General features: G+C 27.6%; 1 protein-coding gene across 1 annotated transcript; it reads right to left on the minus strand.

Annotated features, from left to right (window-relative positions):
* Nucleotides 1-1077: 1077 nt before the first annotated feature.
* On the minus strand, nucleotides 1078-17772 carry Tmtc2 (Transmembrane O-mannosyltransferase targeting cadherins 2). The gene is made up of 10 exons (XM_074246498.1): nucleotides 16490-17772; nucleotides 10663-10903; nucleotides 8090-8386; nucleotides 5920-6976; nucleotides 5036-5150; nucleotides 4687-4772; nucleotides 4298-4542; nucleotides 2425-2565; nucleotides 2234-2318; nucleotides 1078-1736 (listed from the first exon to the last, which is right to left on the minus strand). The coding sequence occupies exons 1-10, from the start codon at nucleotides 16597-16599 to the stop codon at nucleotides 1405-1407; spliced, it is 2709 nt and encodes a 902-aa protein (XP_074102599.1). The 5' UTR covers nucleotides 16600-17772; the 3' UTR covers nucleotides 1078-1404.
* Nucleotides 17773-18478: the final 706 nt, after the last annotated feature.

The raw sequence follows: 18478 nt of genomic DNA on the forward strand, positions 1-18478 counted from the left end.
TATTAAAGTTTTGAGAAAATTAATTACAGATTTAAATTTAATGAAAAAAAAATTTCATGAATAATTTTTTATTTTAGCCGAATTTGAAAAGTTCAAAGCAATTTTATTTAACAACTAACTTTTTTTCCAAGCGACCGCAAAATTATTTCGATAAAATTTATTGTTAAGCCGTGATTAATTCCAACCGATAAATTTGGAAGACAATTTAAATAAAAAATTATTTCTAGTTCACGGTATCTTCCGACAAATCTACCAATTTAAACGAATTTAACGGCAATTACTTAACTTCCAGCTCAATCAAATAAAATATTTCACGTTATAAAAGAAGTTTTAAATCTTTTTTTTCCACTTAATTTTCTAGCTCAACTCGATAACTTAATACGTCCCGATATTTACTGGAGTGTATGTCTGAATTTGTTGCCAAAAATTATTCAAATCAGTAAATCTGTTCAACAAATATCACAACTACTACATCCATGAGTACTTCGACGTATTAATATCCCGGGACCCACCTTGAATGCCATGAGGGTGTATGAAACGTGTAGAAAAGCAAAAAAATAATTTTTCTTCAAACTAAAAATGTTTTCGAACTAAAAAAAAACAGAATTTTTATTATACGCCCTTATGGCATCTGTATCGCGATATATATTCGCGCTAATCATGGTTTGCATACCAATTAATTGGTATGATATCAGTTACTAATTAATATTCCGTCTATTACTTTGAATAAATATAATTAGTTTTACGAATTCAATGACCTCGATTAGTAATTCAAACTCAATATAAAGAGTCAAAAATTTCAATATAAGATTATACTTCTAGATATCCCTCAGGAGTGATCAAAAATTGATATAAATCTCGTTTAAAAAAGTAAAATGTAAATTCATTTACTTTATAACTAAGTAATAAAAATTTTTTATCAGACAAGTAAAAAATTTTTCAATAAATATTTTGAGACTTATAATTAATAAATGATTTTTTTTTTTATCTTTATACTTACTTTGTGTTTATAACTAATAAAATGGAGTGGGAATAAGTTGGAGAGGCAGAGTAATTAAGAAAGAAAAAAAATTAGAGAAAAATAAACTAAGCTTTATTCTTTTACATATTATGTAGCAGGCAGTATGAATGAGTAGTCGCACGCCGATGATGTATTAGGATATTATGCCGTAATAATGACACAATTATTAATTTAATTATAATTATCATTATCGTTATCATTATAATTATAATTACGAATAATAATAAAAAGGATGCAAATTTATGTATAACTGAATACCAGGAAGAGAAGATGCGATTATTAATCCTTGGTTCGCCCGAATAATTATCCGGGTCTTTAGCATTGTGTCTCCCTTCCGAAAAGTGAGTTGCGGCGAAGGGGGACAAGGGATCCCCCGCCGTGCGTCACGTTATAAGTGACATTAATTTATAAAGATTTGTAATTGTTGCCGCGTCGTTTGGCCTCAGTCTCAGCGCTTGCCGATATGCTGCCACAGCTTGACGGTACTTGCCGTTTAAATGCAATATTGCGCCTAAATTTGTGTGGCTTCGAGCTTCGTGCGGTCTTAAACTTGTCGCGTGTTTATACCATACTTCAGCATCTTCGTCTCGTCCCGCTTGATGCAATGCCACCGCTGCAGCTACCGTCAATTCATAATTTGATCTTGAAAGCTCGGCTGCTTTTACTTGTTCTCGTGCTGCTTCTGACAATCGTCCTTGAGATGATAGAAATACTCCTGTTCAATAAATTTATTACTGTTATTTTCTCTCAATATAAGTAAGAGAATAAAAAAAATTATGCTTCCGGTATATTTATATGATAAAATAGATTTTTTTTTTTTTTTATAAATTTAATGCCAGAATTTCAAAATTTTCAAAAACTCACATTTCTCCACTTTCTAACTCGAATAACTTTTGAATGGGATAACATATTGAATTTATTATTATTATTATGAAAAATAAAGCATTAAGTGTTTTTTCTTTTATTAATCACATTATTTTATGAAATAATTGGCAATTATTGTAACTATTTAATAAGTTTAATTAATTAGTCCCATCAAGTAATACGATAATAACAAATTATGATGTAAAGTGGGTAGAGAATACCAGCAGCAAAAACATTAATTGAATTTAATGAAAGCTCTTCTACGTTAAATTTTAACTTAAATTTTTCACAGAATAAAATACACTCTTAAGATAAAATGAAAAATTATTTAATTAGCAAAAAATTTACCATAGCGATGATGAACGTTCGGATCATCTGGAGCGAGCCTTGTTGCTTTAATAAACCATCTCTCGGCTTCAAGAACTCTGCTCGACTGTAAATTATTAATTAGCATTAGCGTGTATTTTAGCATCTCTAATGGATGTTTATGTATATTAATTCAATCCTGGATCAGTCATAATAAAGCTACTAAATCTTACATTTCTTGCTAACAACTCTCCATAAGTAATGTGTGCTGGTACGAAATTTGGTTCACGAATTAAACATCTATGGAACCACCGCTCAGCTTCTGCATACTCTTGCATTTTTAATAGAGTTTCGCCCAACAGATTGTACAGCGTCTAATTATTTCAAATAATATATTATTAAAATTGTACATTGTAATAAGTAAATAATTTTCTCAATTCAATTTCTCTTCATTTTATGTGCAAATGATTACACCAAGCAAAAGGGTAGTTTTGAAATAAAATGAAATGAAAAAAAAAGTTCTTAATATTTTTGGTACAAAAATTTCATACATCTAGAAATAAAAAATATCTGCTATTAAATTGTTGTTCCGATAAAAAATCATTTACTCTAAAATTCACTCACGATATTTCAAACTCAATTTTGAAATAAATCTGTTACCTTGTAAATCAAAGTATTCAACTAGCGTATCGGTAAAAAATTTACTTTATATGTTAAAAATCTTTTTTTATGTTTTAACTCGTGGATTCAGGTGCTATAAACCTTTTTTATGTACTGTAAATATGAGAATCCGTAAAAAAATATCATACGAACCCGAAAAAAAAAAAAAAATTGTCCGAGCTGTCATAAAAAATATACTTTGTATAGTATAAAAAGTGTTTACCAGCAAAAAGACAGAGTTTACAGGAATTAAATATTTTTCTAGTCAATCTGCAGGTGAACGAAAAAAAAAATTAGCATTAAATATGTCGGAAAAAATTATAAACTGATATAAAAATTTTTTTTCCATTTTTGAATGTCTAATAAAAAACATTTAATTATAATTATAAAGCGGAATATTTATTAATCAAAAATCAAACGATCAAAGAAATAATTAAGAGCAAATTCAGTGAACTTTCCTTCTTATTAAACGATTCTTTTCCTCGTTGGATTTATTAATGAGTTTTATCTCGACGTAAATATAAATAAAATACTTCGTAAATAAAAGAGAACTATAATTTTTACGATAACTTTAGTTGTTTTTTTAATTACTAGTAATTAATAAATTTTATTGATTATCAGCCATATTGAAGTGCATTATTGAGCGACTTGTTCAGTGAACTAACATTATTTAATTACTCTCTACATAATTTAGATTTTCATCGTGATTGCATAACCCAAATACTCTATTACTATTTGATCGACTCTCAGAACTTTAATTATAATTTTTTCGAGCTTCTAGCGAGTAAATTAAAATATGAATGTTCATTTACAGGCTGTCATCCTATTTTCCCAGGTATTTAACCTCTTGATATTTTAATTAGAAATTTTGACTGATCTAGACGTGACCCAAAAATCTTGTAATTGCGTTTTTTCAGACAACTTTTTTTCTATAGTTATTACCGAGTGTTTTATTTAAAAAATAACTTAATATTTTTTTCCAAAATATTTTTCATTCGGCTCCTTATAAAATAAAAAAAAAAAAAAAAACAAAACAGGTAAATAAATCTTAAATAATAGTATTTTGTCCTTTCAGTACTTGAAGAAGTTCATAAATCAATAAAACGCTGTACAAAGATTATAATAAAAAATAAACGTTAATACCGTCAAAAAAGTATTCAAATTACTCCACATTAGGTAGAGAGTGATTTTAATAATAAATCTGTGCATGAGTAGCAAATGGAATGGTCTAATCCAACCATATATATATATATATATATATATATATATATATATATATATATATATATATATATATATATATATATATATATATATATATATATATATTATAAAATATAGGAGGTACTATGCAGGAGCATAACTGGCACATAAACTTAAATTATTGATTAGTTAATTAATCTTGAATAGAGTTGGTAGATTGTTGAAATAAAGGCATAAACCTACTTGTGGAGGATAATAATCAGGTAATGCTTGCAGAGCTTCTCGATAAGACGACAAGGCTTCGTGGAGATGCCCTTCGTCAGCATACAAAGCGCCTAGACGTAACAATGCCTGTATTCTCGATGCCTCGTGGACCCTTTTGTCCTTTAACCCTGCACCATTTACTGCCGCCGCTGTACGTAATATATCTGCAGCTTCGGATTTTCTGCCCACTGATATAAGAGTTACGCCGAGATTTACATAAGCTTCTGTAAATAAACCCGCAAGTAAATTTGCTGTTGATAAATAAAAATATTAAGTATAAAACTGAGTTTAATTGAGAACTCAACAAGTTTTTAAAGTTTAATCACAAGTTTTTTAATGCCAAATATATTTAAAATTTTAATACGTACGAATAAGTGAAGGCCGGAAGTGGATTGCACGCTCGTAACTTAAAATAGCTTCATCGTAATTTCTTCTCGCTTGTTGCAATATTCCCCTTTTAATAAAAATAAAAAAGTCACTGTCAAACACTTCAATAATTTAATGTACTTTTCAGAGAACTAAAAATTTTATTTAGTGTATACTTTTTTAATGAGACATTTTAATGGTGAGCTATCGATTTATAAATCTAAAAATTCTAAGCTCTTATCCAGTTTAATGATTAGATTTTTTTAATATTTTATACCGAGTAAAATTTTTTATGCAGAAGATATAAATGTTGCAAGAGTTTTAAAGATCGCTTTCATATAAATAGCTTACAGATTGTAGTGAACGTCCGCCATGTTAGGGCGATAACGAAGAGCTTGGATGAACGCTTCTTCAGCTTCAGCGAATCGTCCTTGTGCGCTTAATATCCCACCAAGATTCCCGTACGCTATAAAGAAGAAAATATAAATAGTTATTAATTTAAAAGTATCTTATTTTTATACCTGGCACACATTTTTTTAGTCCAACATTATTTTATTTATTTATTTATCTTATAATAACGCTAAAATTCAAACTAAATGTAGATTTTATTTAAATACATATTTACTCTGATATAGTTTTAATATTTAAATACATTTAAATTTAATGGATATCATTTTTTTGTATAAAATAGAGAAAATAAAGTATTCATTAATGAATTAATATTTTAACGAAGTAATATAAGAACATTAAAAATTTATAAATATTAAATAAAACTGTCTGTCTGATTTTTTAAAATTCTTACTTTCAGTTTTTCACTAAAAAGTACAAAAATAGTTTTTTCATTTACAATTTACGTCGGATAAAAATATAAAAATAAATTGAACCTTTGTCCTGAATGATTTCTCAATTGACATTTTTACATCAAGGGACATTAAAAATTCATCGAAAAAAATTATTAACGGCTCTCAATTTTACATATCTCGAAAAATCAAGTTACCATGAATAGAACTAAGAGAAATTTCATATTTTTTATGAAATTAATGAATTTTGATCCAAAAATAAATTATTTATAATAAAAATTTTTATTACTATGGAACTATATTGTAACTAAAAAAATTAAATTGAATTATTAAAAAAATCCCCGACTGTCGTATCAATAAATATTTCAGAAATATTAATATTTTTTATTGCAAATAAATTTAATAAACTGAAAATATTTATATGTCAGTATGTACCTTTAGGCGGATTAACGTGTAGCGCGGATCTATAGAGACTCTCTTCGTCATACCAGTCCATATTGCGTCTTAAAGTTTTAGCAGCCATGAACCCAAGCAAGACGGCGGTAACAACAAGAATCAATCTACCGCATGTTTTAGATCCGTGGCGAACGATCCGATAAGTTTCAGCAACACTGGCGCCGATAGACAGACAGGCGCCGACACTAGGTAAATAAAGTATACGCTCGGCAATGACAAAACCAACGTAAAAGAATAAATTGCTGGCGGGTAAAAATGGAAGCGCTAGGAAACCCAGTGATATGATGACAATGCTGACGGCTGATTTAGTGGTACGACCAAATGGTGTGTTGGTATAATCGTTGCCGGCGGAGGTATTGGTGAGACCAACACCCCAGCTACCAGATGCCAAACTTGTGTGGGAAGAATGCAGGATCGGTTTAACTGTTGAACAGCAGCAATCATTGCTGTCGCTGTTGTTGTTATTGTTCGCCGCCCGACAGCCTTCAGTGTGACAATTTCCCGATTTTTTTCCATCGCAGACCGAGCACTTTGAGGAGGCGCGCTGGTACGATCCTATTTTCTCCATCGTCCGGTTGCGTACGTAAACTTCGTTTGAATTAAAATTCAAGTTTGCATTGGAATTGGAATTAGAATTGGAATTGGGGCTGGTATTGGTATAGTTTTGACTGGAATTTCCGGAGGCATTTCTTGACTGGTGTATCAGCCACAGTCCAGCGCTTGCCAGCCCCACGTACAGGCATATTGACTCAAGATTCCGTGGATCCGTAAGAGATATTATCCGCGGGATGGTATCCATTGACCAGTCAAAGCTCAGAGTACTTGGACAGAGGAACATACGGAAGCTAGCCGCTGGCAAGTAGAGGAATGTCAAGGCTCGTGTCAATCTTGATGGATTTCGAGCCGTTGGATTGTCGGCAGTCGCAAATTCCGGGGTGTTGGCATTCCCGATCTTTACTCGTCCGAGTATCACTAGAATCAGGCCACCCCACAGGATTCCGACGCTCCGATTTCGTGGCCAGTTTTTTTCTCGCTCCTGTAATTTAAAGTTTTGCGGTTTTTTTTTTATTTTTTTTTATTTTTAGTTTTTGGTACCTATAAACGAACTACTTTAGAAAGTTTGCATTCAATAGATGTTTCATTTTATTTTAATGATCATTATAATTTATGGTAAAGGTAAACTTTACTCTAATTTCTTCCCCCCACATCTACCATCTATAAATTTTTTTATAAAATAGATATTAATAAATAAATTTACGTCGAACTTTTCTTTTAATTTTATCTTTACTTTCCACGAAATTGTATGTAAATATTTAATCATTGATAATTACATTTTATGAAGATGGATGATATCAAAAAAAGTAACATAAAATTACAAAGTTAGAATGTTAAAAAGTACGATAAGACCGATAAAAGTTTAAGTTTTAAAAAATACATAACTGTATATTTAATAATGTTTATCATTGATACTCAAAATATTGGTAAATAATTGATATAAATTAAACCAAAAAAAATTATTTTTTAGTTAAAGAATTTTATTTTTACTTCAAGATTTTTTTGTCTAGAATCAAGCTAATTTTTTTTTATCAGTCTATTTAACAACCTCCAATTTTTGAATGCCTTTTTGTAAACTCATTAGACTTTCTAATTTCAAATTAATGCAAATAATATTAAATTATAACTGTAATATTTCATTTGAGAAACTCGAGAATAAGTACAACTGAACGGGTTATGCTACATAGACTCCTGTTTTTGCAGACATTAGAAAATCTCCTGTTCTTTAAATATGCATAGAATTGAGTCGAGAGCGAGCAAACTTGAAACCACGAAACTAATTTCTAAACTCAATAAAAGAGAAAGTTTATTAATTAATTATCGAAGCGAGCAAATATTTAGTGGACGTGGTAGGATAGTAAATCAAACGTTGCATACAGTTGTCAGATATTTACACTGTACAGTAAAATGTCCTCTGTAGCTTATAGCTGTTCTCTGCGAGGGCCGAGAGAAGAAAGGGAGATAAAGTTATCCGGGTCCGGTGTGTGCATTCATCTCTGTGAGAATCGCCGAAGCGAGTAATGTATAAAGCCATGGAATACCAGTACAGAGAAAACAGCCGGGACTGAGTAGAGTCCAAGCTGGAAATATTTACCTTTTGTGTATTTGACTCGCCATGACAGAACTCCCAGAGTAAACAGAGTGCCAGTGAGGATATGCCGGTTTCTTTGGCGAATGCGGCCAGGAGAGAGGATGTCAGCGCGATGAGAAGCATTAGCGGTGAACGTGTTTGGTCGCAATGTGCCACGTAAGTGAGAAAGCCCCCGAGAGTCAGAAAACAAGCCAACAAATCAGCCCGTCCGACTATACCGGCGACTGCCTCACTGTGGATTGGATGCACCGCAAACAGCAGCCCTGTGATGGCATGAGACAGCCATCGTCCTGGAATAACCTGAAACCGTTCGCATCAGAAAGCGTTACATTATCACTTTTATTGTCATTTTTATATTTTACGGCAAATATTTACTTTGCTTTTCTTTGTCGTTTTTCAAGATTTTATACTATCCGGTAATTTTATACGAATTGGGTTGTATCGATATCACAAAGCAAAGTCCCGGCAGGCGCTAAATTCTTTACCAATTTTTAAAAATTATATTTTATTTTTCCATCAAGTCCAAATCTTCACTATTTTTTACGTTTTTTTTTTTATTTAATATAAAAATCTATTTCCGGTATTTAGGAAAACTTTTAGAAAGTTGTCTACTCCAGGTAATGCAATTTCCAGTGTTTCTGTAATACCTTTCAGCTTTAAATTTCGTTTTATATTAGTTCTCGATTCGAATAAAATGTTTTTTTTAACTAAAAATTCTAAAGCTTCAAGCCACTGTTTTTCAGTTTCGGAATTCGGATTAATTATTCGAACAATATGTAATCGTTAAAAATTTTTGCATACGAAAATAACTTGAGCTAATTAATTTTGATAAAACACTTTGTTACGTAATTACATACAAACATTGCAATGCAACACGAAATAGTCCGAAAGCTTTTGTAACTTTTGTTGATGCTTTTCATCTAGATATAGGACATGAACTGGCTGCTAGATTGAAATTATTCTTGATATTCAATGAAAAGAAATTTTACAAATAATTTATCATGTTAATTAAATTTTATTATTTAAAATTATAATTAATTATTAATTATTATGTTTACAATTATTGTTCAGTTTAAATTTACTGTGGGATAAATTAAATGAGAATATTTATAAATTATTAATTTAAAAATGTACAAATAAAGATTTATCGAAAATTTTCATCGTAAAAATAATTAAATAAATCATTCATCAAATTAATGAACGAAAACAAACTTAAAAGTTACTAAAAACCAATTATATGATCCGGAATTTTTCTCCCTAAAGAAACAAACTCAAGATACATCAATTTAATTCAACTCCAGACTGAGCTTGGTTGCTATTACGGTTATGGTATTTTATTACGTTAACTGAAATGACTGCTGGTAAAATCACAATACAATGAAACAACGAAAGGTCCAATATTAATTAATTACTCTCCGCAATTATTGTTTCCCTGTGTCTGACAGTCGGACTAATACAACAATAATAATAATATAATAAAATAAAAGTGTGACGTCACGTAGTGACTAATATTCAATTTAATTTTAATATTAGTGTCACCATCTGATTTGCGCATTAAATAATAATGTTTTAAATATAAATTAAATCATTTAAAAATATACACCATCGATCGTGTATATGAGATAAAAATATTAAAAGTTCTTTTATTAAAAGAAAAGGGTTTTTAAATAAATAAATAAAAAAATATACAGAAATGAAATAATCAATATATTGAGTTGTAACTTAATATCAATGTTAATACGGACTATAGGCCGTAAGAAAAGAATTTATATATATAAATATAATTAAAGAAATAATTATTGATTGGTTATTGTCCAATCACAATTAAATAATTATTAATTGAAGGGGAAGTTACTTGGTAACAGTTTTACGATTTTAAAATAGTCAGTTTTTAAAAGGTACTTAATCAGTCTAGATCAATGAATAAAATATAATAAAAGATTAATAATACAAATTGAAAATAATTATAATTGAATTATTAAATTAATATAACCAAAGAATTAATTGAATTAAATAAATTATTATTGAGATTTAATAAAATTAATTACTAATTTTTAATCATGAATTATTATCATAACTTAATAAATTCATAACTTAATAAGAATTTTTATATTTACAATGAGTGAAAAATTAAAATAAATAATTATTATAATATATTAATATTCTTTGAGTTCAAATGAGAAATTAGAAATTCTTCTAAGAATTCAACTAAATTTAACAAGGTAATTTTTAAATTATTAATTATTTAAGTATTAATTTCAAATTAATAACTTGTAAAATTATGGAACTCGAATTCATAATTAGATGAGATTGTTAGTATTAAATTTATAAGGAAATATTAAATTTGTAAATTATTTCTTTTCATTGTTAAATAAATTTGGCTTTACTTAAAATAGTTGTTTATACATATATTTCATAATCGAAAAATTTCATTAATTAACTTGAAATTAAATAAAATATTATATTTAACAGTCACTCTTATAGCTCCATCCCAGTTATTTCATTAGGTGAAGGCTAAAAGGGAGCAAGGTAATTATACAATTTAAGTACTATGTTTTGACGTAACAAAAGTTTACCTTTCTTGCCACTCGGACCACTAGGCCGGTACAAGCCGCATGTAGAGCTATGTTGACAAGGTGATAACCCTGCGGATTCAAACCGCCGAGCAGATGATTAAGCCGAAATGTGGCCACACACAGCGGACGATAACTCCCGTGTGACTCGCTGTCACGTAGAGGTGTCCCCCAAAAATCGTTTTCCAATAGAGGAAACCATGGGGAGTTCGGCAGCAGGTCTGGATTTGTCAGGATTGCTCGTCTGGAATATTTTAAAGATAGATAAGATATTTATTGTTATTATTTATTAAATTTAGTTGATAAAAAAATTTATTATTTAAGTTTTTACAGAAAATAAAAGAGCAACAAAGTTTTACAGCTCTGTAAATTATGTATAAGGTATATAAAAGAGAATTATTATTGCTATATTTTAATTAGTTGTATTCATAAAAATTAATTAGAGCTTCTCTGTTTGAGCAGAGTCTGCTGAAAAGACAATTAAATTATTAAGTTTTAACTTGAGTTAATTATTAATTAACACGGGTAGATTGAGCCATTATTATTTTATCAAAGTTTTATCAATTAATTTAGTCAATTATTCTTTAACGAAAGTCACTCAGTTTTTATTAAGTTTTATTATAAGTGTTTATCGATTAATTTTTTTCATTAACTTTTAGAATTGTACTTTTATTTTTAGAAATTTATTTCTTCATTTTTATAATCCAATTATAATGTCTACAGTACAAAGTATTTTTAAGATAATTGTTAATTATCTAATAACCATTAATAATAATAATAATTATTATTATTATTATTATTATTATTACTATTATAAAATGAGCTTAATTTATTATGAATTCATATAGATTTTAATAATTGTCAAACTTAAAAATCATTACATATTTAAATCACAATTTCATTATTTTTAATTACAATTCTACTTTACGGAGCGAAAATGAAGCTAGAAATTTTTTATTTCATAATAATAAATTCATAAGTCATATTCATAATTAAAGTCACAATAATGTATATAAAGGACTAGAATAATAATGATAATAAAAAAATATAGAGAACAATATTCACGAGTAAAATCAACAATATGAAAAAGTTGATATCATTGTTTGTGAACATGGAGTTTTTCAAGAACCGGATGCGACCGCAATATATGATATTAAAAGTAAAAAAAGCTTTTATCTATAATTAAAACTGTTTGCAAAGTATTTCTTGAAACGACACAATTTAAAAAAAAACCTTTTTTAGCTTTACGGTGCTGTGTTTCGCTATAAAAATAGAACGATAAATCTTTCTACATTGTAGATAATTCATAGTTATTAACGAGAATATCATACTGGGCAGCTTAAATCTGGAAGTAAATCCGTGATTATCGATTTTTTTGTTACTGGTCTTAATTGCACATCTCGGCTTCGTCGGTTGATTTATTTTTTGAATTTTTATTCTCAGATTATAAAAAAAATTTTTTTAACAACAAAACTTTTTATTTAGAGAGAAAAATAACAGTAATTATTCCCGGCGTCATATTTTCAGAAATTGCATTTATTATTTAGCCATATTGTCAGTATAGAAGATTTGTTTTATCATATTTAAGCTCTTGAATATTTGACATTTATTAACAATTCACGAATTAAGATAGATAAAATATTCAATCGCTTGGTGAATTATTCCTGAACTAATGATAATTTATTCAATTTCATAATGACTATTTTTGTCGAAACTCTGCAGTCAGACGATGAAAACTAGAATAAGAACACTCTGCCTTTTTTGACTTTTTATTTTAATAACTCTATTAAATGTTTTTTATAAACAACATTATAAACTAAATTTATATAGTTGTAAAGATTTTTAAACTTTATAAAAGTTTTGTTGTAATTTTTGGAGCTTTTACACATTAAAATAAAAAAGCTTTATGATTATTCTTTATAGGACAAAAGTATTCGCCAATAAAGGTTTGTTTTTTATGATTCTGTCTTTGTCTATGGTTATATTGTCGCGGTTTTTGTAACTCGATTGATATTTCATGTTGTGGTTATTTTGTCAGCGAATATTTGGTTACTCAGTCCTTCAAAACTCCTGTAGAATTGCGGAAGAAAATTTTTTTTATCGAAAAAGTTCTATAGTCATTTTGGGTGGAAAATTTTTCAATAAAAAAATTCAACATAGACTTTTGTAACTAACGCTGATGCAAAATTTTTAGGATTCAACAATATTTTAATTATTTATTTATTTAGAATGAAAGCAAGACACCATACTGGGAGCTCAAAAATTTTACAAAAAAAATTCTGTTGTCGAAAATTTAACCAATATATTCTGCTGTAATCATTGATAATTATTCTGTAATTGATATATAAAATACAACAGAAACCCATGTGAAATGTATATTCCTAAATTATGCTCGGTGTGTATGCTACACTCTAATTGATAAACCGAATGCTTCAGAGCTAAAAACAATTATTGATCATATTTCAGGAATATTTTATACGTAATTAATTGGATGTTGCAATAGCGTGCATTTTCGAATAAATAAATCATTTTAAAATATTGGGTTTTGTATTTATTAAAATAAATTTTTTTTGTCCATTTAATAATAAAATAAAATATTTTATTTCAATATTTATTACGAAAATCTCTGAATTTATCGAATTAATTTCCAACTATTTGAATAATTTAATAAAAAAAAAAAAACTATTTTAACCGGAGTATGTTAATAATTTTTAAATATTATAATCGCACAATATGAATGATTTTTTTTGGATAAGCGACATTTCAAACGAAAACTCATATCAAAGTAAAATATATTTACGGAGCTCAAGTTTTTCAAATAAAGTAAATATTTATGCAATATCTAGTAGGAAAATATTTTTAATATTTCAAATATTACTTGCTAAGTATTTGCCTGAAGGTGAATTTATTTTCTTTCAACTCAAACAGAGATTTCGGAGTTTAATTTTTCTTTGCTTGTAAACAAAATTATTATTCGATTCTTTTTCAAAGTAACCGGGTTGCTTAAATCTTTTTAGCATCGAAAGTGTCAACTTGTTTCAATTTTCATATAAAAATTATCAAAACTAGATAAAATAAAGTTTTTTTCCGTTGAACTGAACAATTGCTATCAACAAACAAGCATTTATTAATAAATAAATTCACTTGCTTATGTTGAATTAAATTTCAATAAAAATTTCATGCTTGATTAAATACTTATCAAAGAAAAACAATTATTTTATTTACTACATTCCGATTGTCCCATAATGTTTGTTTGCAGAATAAAATGTAAATTTTCAATTCAACGATAAATTCTGACAAAACATTTCTATCTATCTATTCACAATTAAACAAACAAGAATATCGCTGGAAAAATAATTCTATTATATAATATTGTTTTCATTAAATTTATTATGAATTTCAATTAAATTTTTTATTTTTATACAATGTAAAAAGTTCGATTTTAATTTAATGCACAATAAAAATTTTAAATTTGAGAAAAACATTTTGAAAAGTTTCATTTTTTGAATCGAGCAGAAAAATGATTGAATTAAGAAATTTTTCTCGGTTTGAGTATACTCTACTTAATTCAAAATATTTTCTTCTTAATTTAAGAGAATAAATTTTTTTTTTAAATGATTTTCTGGGTTAAAAAATTGCTTTCTCTTGAATCAAGTTATTTATTATTTATCAGTGTAAATTCTTGAAATTCAGGTAAATTATAGCTTATTCATCTCCATCAAATTCTTCCGGACAAAATTACATTTTTATATTAAATATTCTACATAAAAGATCATAATTAAATCATATTGATATTACATCAATAAAATCATATAAAAGTTTTTTTTCCTTTTACTCATACTAAATCCATATTTCTGTCAGCATATGAATTCCCTGTGGAAGCTAGAAGAAAACTTGTCTGATGAATTCAGCTTTTTTTACACGGAAACTACATTACTTTATAAAAAATTATATCTAAAAGATTTAAGACTTTTCTAGACATATTTTAGTGATAAAATTAAATTAATAAGTACCGCGTTATAATGTTTAATAAAAAAAGAAGCTCAAATGTTGAGAGAAAATAGAAATAAACTTTTAAAATTCATAATCAAAAAATATAACACCACAAGTTAAAATATGTTGCAAAGAATTATCTTAAGTATCTGATGGGAAAGAAAATTAATAGTAGAATAATTTAGCATTATGTCACTTTACACATACAAATGCGTGCTATTACATATTTTTATATTAATGTAAGCCCGAATTTATGGAAAGTTATACAACTAACTGATAAAAATGTTTTTAAAAAAAAATAAATTATCTTCAAAATTTTTAAATAAATTTTCTTTGAACAAAGGATGAATTTTTAAACAAATTCTCAATAAAATAATTTTAGAAAATTCTCATACAATAATTTGGTACCAAGTTTCAGAAAATAAAATCAATTAAAAGTGATTGCCTCACTGCAAAGTATTTATGTGCACAAACAATATGAAAATAAATCGTTTCAGCCATTTATTTAATTAGCGACCAATTATACAGTGTTCTATTTTCAATATTAAGTCATCCTAATTGACGTCTCTGCTCAGATACATGTTATGCTCACTTAAGCCAACAACATACCAAATACAAACATGGAAATTCAGTTGTTATTGAAATTTATCATTTATTATATATTGTATATTATATATCGCTGAAGTCATTATCGAATAATTATTTATCATAAAAAAACAAAATTAAAAAATTAAGATAAACAATTTTGAATAATAATTGACCATTTTTGTTATCATTTTTAATTGTATACTTCTAGTTAATATAAAAAATTTTTTTCTTAAATTGGTTCTGTAATTAAATTAATCTCTAAAATATGTTAAAACATTTTTTTTATCAAAAATTCCTGAAATTCGTGCAAATAATTTAATTTAATTTATCTCACTATTTATATGAAAATTCTGTTTAATTAATTTTAATGAAGAGTAGAAAAAAATTTCTTTTATCCTGATGCTCGAAAGCCTTGAAAAAACATTGGTTGTTATTTTTATCTAAAATTCCACGATTTCTTTCAATATTTACTCGAATATCCCCATATGAAATAAATGATAAACGAACAAAAAACTTTTAATTGCCATATTTTATTCAATAAACAAAAAATTTGATACAATATCCATCGAGCAAGCGGCATTGTTCTAACTTAATAAATATTTATATCTAATTCCTATAAAATTAAAAATGAATGAATATCTCATAAAATGAAATCAAATGTATAACTGTGAAAATTAACATTCAAAAAGGGACTCAATACTCATATTATCATGAAATTTCAGCGTTTAAAACAATGACTCGAATACATTGGGATCCATAAAGTAATAAACCAATAAACTCCCCAATAAAGCGTGCACAGTAGGGCGCAAAATTGAATAACAATAATGAACTTTAATTCTCTTACAAAGAAACAAGCCGACTGACTTTGTTTTATTGATAATTAAAAGTAATTCCAAAATCCAGACGATATATATATATGTATGTATATATTAATTAATAAACCACCCGACAGCATAGAGACTACTGTCATCACATCAGTCATTCTCATCACTCTTCGCGTATTAATTAATTTCGTCGTATTAATATCCATAAATTGTTAATAGTATAATTGAATTTAGGATCGTAAATGACGATGTGATAGTAAAGTTAAAGAGTCAATTAATAATTGATGTACAAATGTCAGGCATAAAGCTATCCTCACCCACCGGTGCAATATAGCTTCACATTTATAGTGTTATAGACGAATATAGATTTAGCAGTGAGGATGAAATATAGATTGATAATTTGATTTCACATCTCAATTACTGACCTGTCATCGTAGACGAATCCAGCGTGTAGCGTATTGTAATATAAAACAGTGGCGATGAGGACACAGAATATGACAAGGATATCCATGTCACATCGCGAATTTAGCTTCATACAACTTTCCGTTACACAGCTCTTAACTTGTTGCACACTTGTCTCTTCTTCTCAATCCTTATATTTATTTTTACTCCGATTACCATTTCTACAGCTATTCATTCTCTTGATAAATCTTCGATTTTTACTCATCCTTTGCAGTAGTACACAGTACTTTTATTTGAATAATTTTTATCCAATCAAAATTAATTCCCTCTTACCTTCAATTATTTCCTTCCATCATACAATAACAATAATAATAATAATTATTATTAGATTATTACTATCTAAAAATTCACAAGCATAAAAGTTAAAGTTCAATTATTTTTATTGTCATAAAAAAGAAAATCAAGTAATTTTTTTTTAAATTACAGAAGATAATAAATACCGTTGTGTTTTTAAGGAAGATACTTAGATAAAATAAATTATTTAAAAGTCAGTCGTTTTAATTTAAAAGTTTCAGCACTTGAAACACCACTCAAGCTTGACATCAGTGCTGATAATATAATGAAACACTTCATCAATGAAAACTGGAGCTGGTTAATGAGGATAAAGAAGCGTACTAGACTTTATCAAATTTTAATTCATCAACCAATTCCTTTATGTACTTTAATAATGTATCACTTGAAGTTATAACTAGAATAATAATAATTACAAGCCTCTCTTGTAAAATTTAAAAAGACTGCTAAAAATTTAATCCCATTCAATATTTTCATCAGCGTAAAAGTTTCAAGTCCACGTACCCTCAACAGTGAAACTCACACCTCCACATTAAAATGATTGATGCTGGCATGCACTCCGTCCCCACGATTATCCACCCTCCAGCTCCTCCCACTCACAAACTTAAGATATATTTAATGAGATATTAAAAATCGAAATAAAAACCCCGTGACGATTGTTACTGATATTGGTTTATATGACGGTGGGATCGTCGCAGAATGGACCAGATGTTATCCCAGCCCTTTTCACCAAGATGCGCACAGTACCAATTTAACAATTCATCTGGTTTATTACTTTCACGCGAATTATTTACCGGTGATAATTTTTTATTGTTTTTATTTTTGTTGTTGTTGTTGTAATTTGAGTTGTTAGCGGTGATTATTGTTTTATTATTATTTAAATAGTTGTGCAAAAAAGTACCGCTTATATTATGGGCATCACAACTCGCAGTACGGTGCATGTTCTAAAATGTGTAATGATGAACTGTCGTGCGCCCCTCGCGAGTGCGAGCTTTATACGCGAGAAACGGGCATCGATCCGGTAGGCGCTTGCGCTTACTTGCTTGTAATGTCGCTTCGTCCTTATTCCTTTCAGAGCTTTCTATTTTACTCTATAATATATCTATATATATCACTAAATATATATATATATATATATATATATATATATATATATATATATATATATATATATATCTACGTCTACATACATGTCTCAATTCACATTTATGTTAACATGTATATATTTCTTCTTTTGTATCCATTAAACTCTTAGTATACAGAATATAATGTAGTAAATATGTATAGAAAATAAAGAGGACGAAGGCTTAACGCACCAATATGAAACAATATATTTTATATATATACATATACAAGTATATATATATATATATTATTGGTACCCCTTGCGATTGTAGATTGAGATAACGAGTTAATGTCGTCGCGAGAAATGAGAACGAGCAATTTTTCCAATGTCCAGTTTTATAAAAAAAATAAATGATTAATAGTAATTTTTTTTTTTGTGATAAAAATTATCGGAGTAAAAAAATTGTATTTTTTAAATAATTATAATAACAATGATAATCGTTAAATATTTATGTAATAAAAATTAAATTAATATTAATTAAGTGGAATTGATGTAAATTATAAATATTAAAAAAAAAAAAAGAAAAAAACATTTA

This window comes from Cotesia typhae, unplaced genomic scaffold (genome assembly GCF_013202065.1).
Source record: "Cotesia typhae breed Kobodo isofemale line unplaced genomic scaffold, CoteBio_Ctyphae contig_48, whole genome shotgun sequence".
Classification (NCBI taxonomy): Eukaryota; Metazoa; Arthropoda; class Insecta; order Hymenoptera; family Braconidae; genus Cotesia; species Cotesia typhae.

Coding starts and splice junctions, on each gene's coding strand:
- Tmtc2 (XM_074246498.1), bottom strand. CDS start 16,599: ATGAAGCTAAATTCGCGATGTGACATGGATATCCTTGTCATATTCTGT. Junction 10,904..16,489: donor GGATTCGTCTACGATGACAG/GTCAGTAATTGA, acceptor AAAATATTCCAG/ACGAGCAATCCTGACAAATC. Junction 2,566..4,297: donor CTGATTATTATCCTCCACAA/GTAGGTTTATGC, acceptor TGAAATAATTAG/ACGCTGTACAATCTGTTGGG.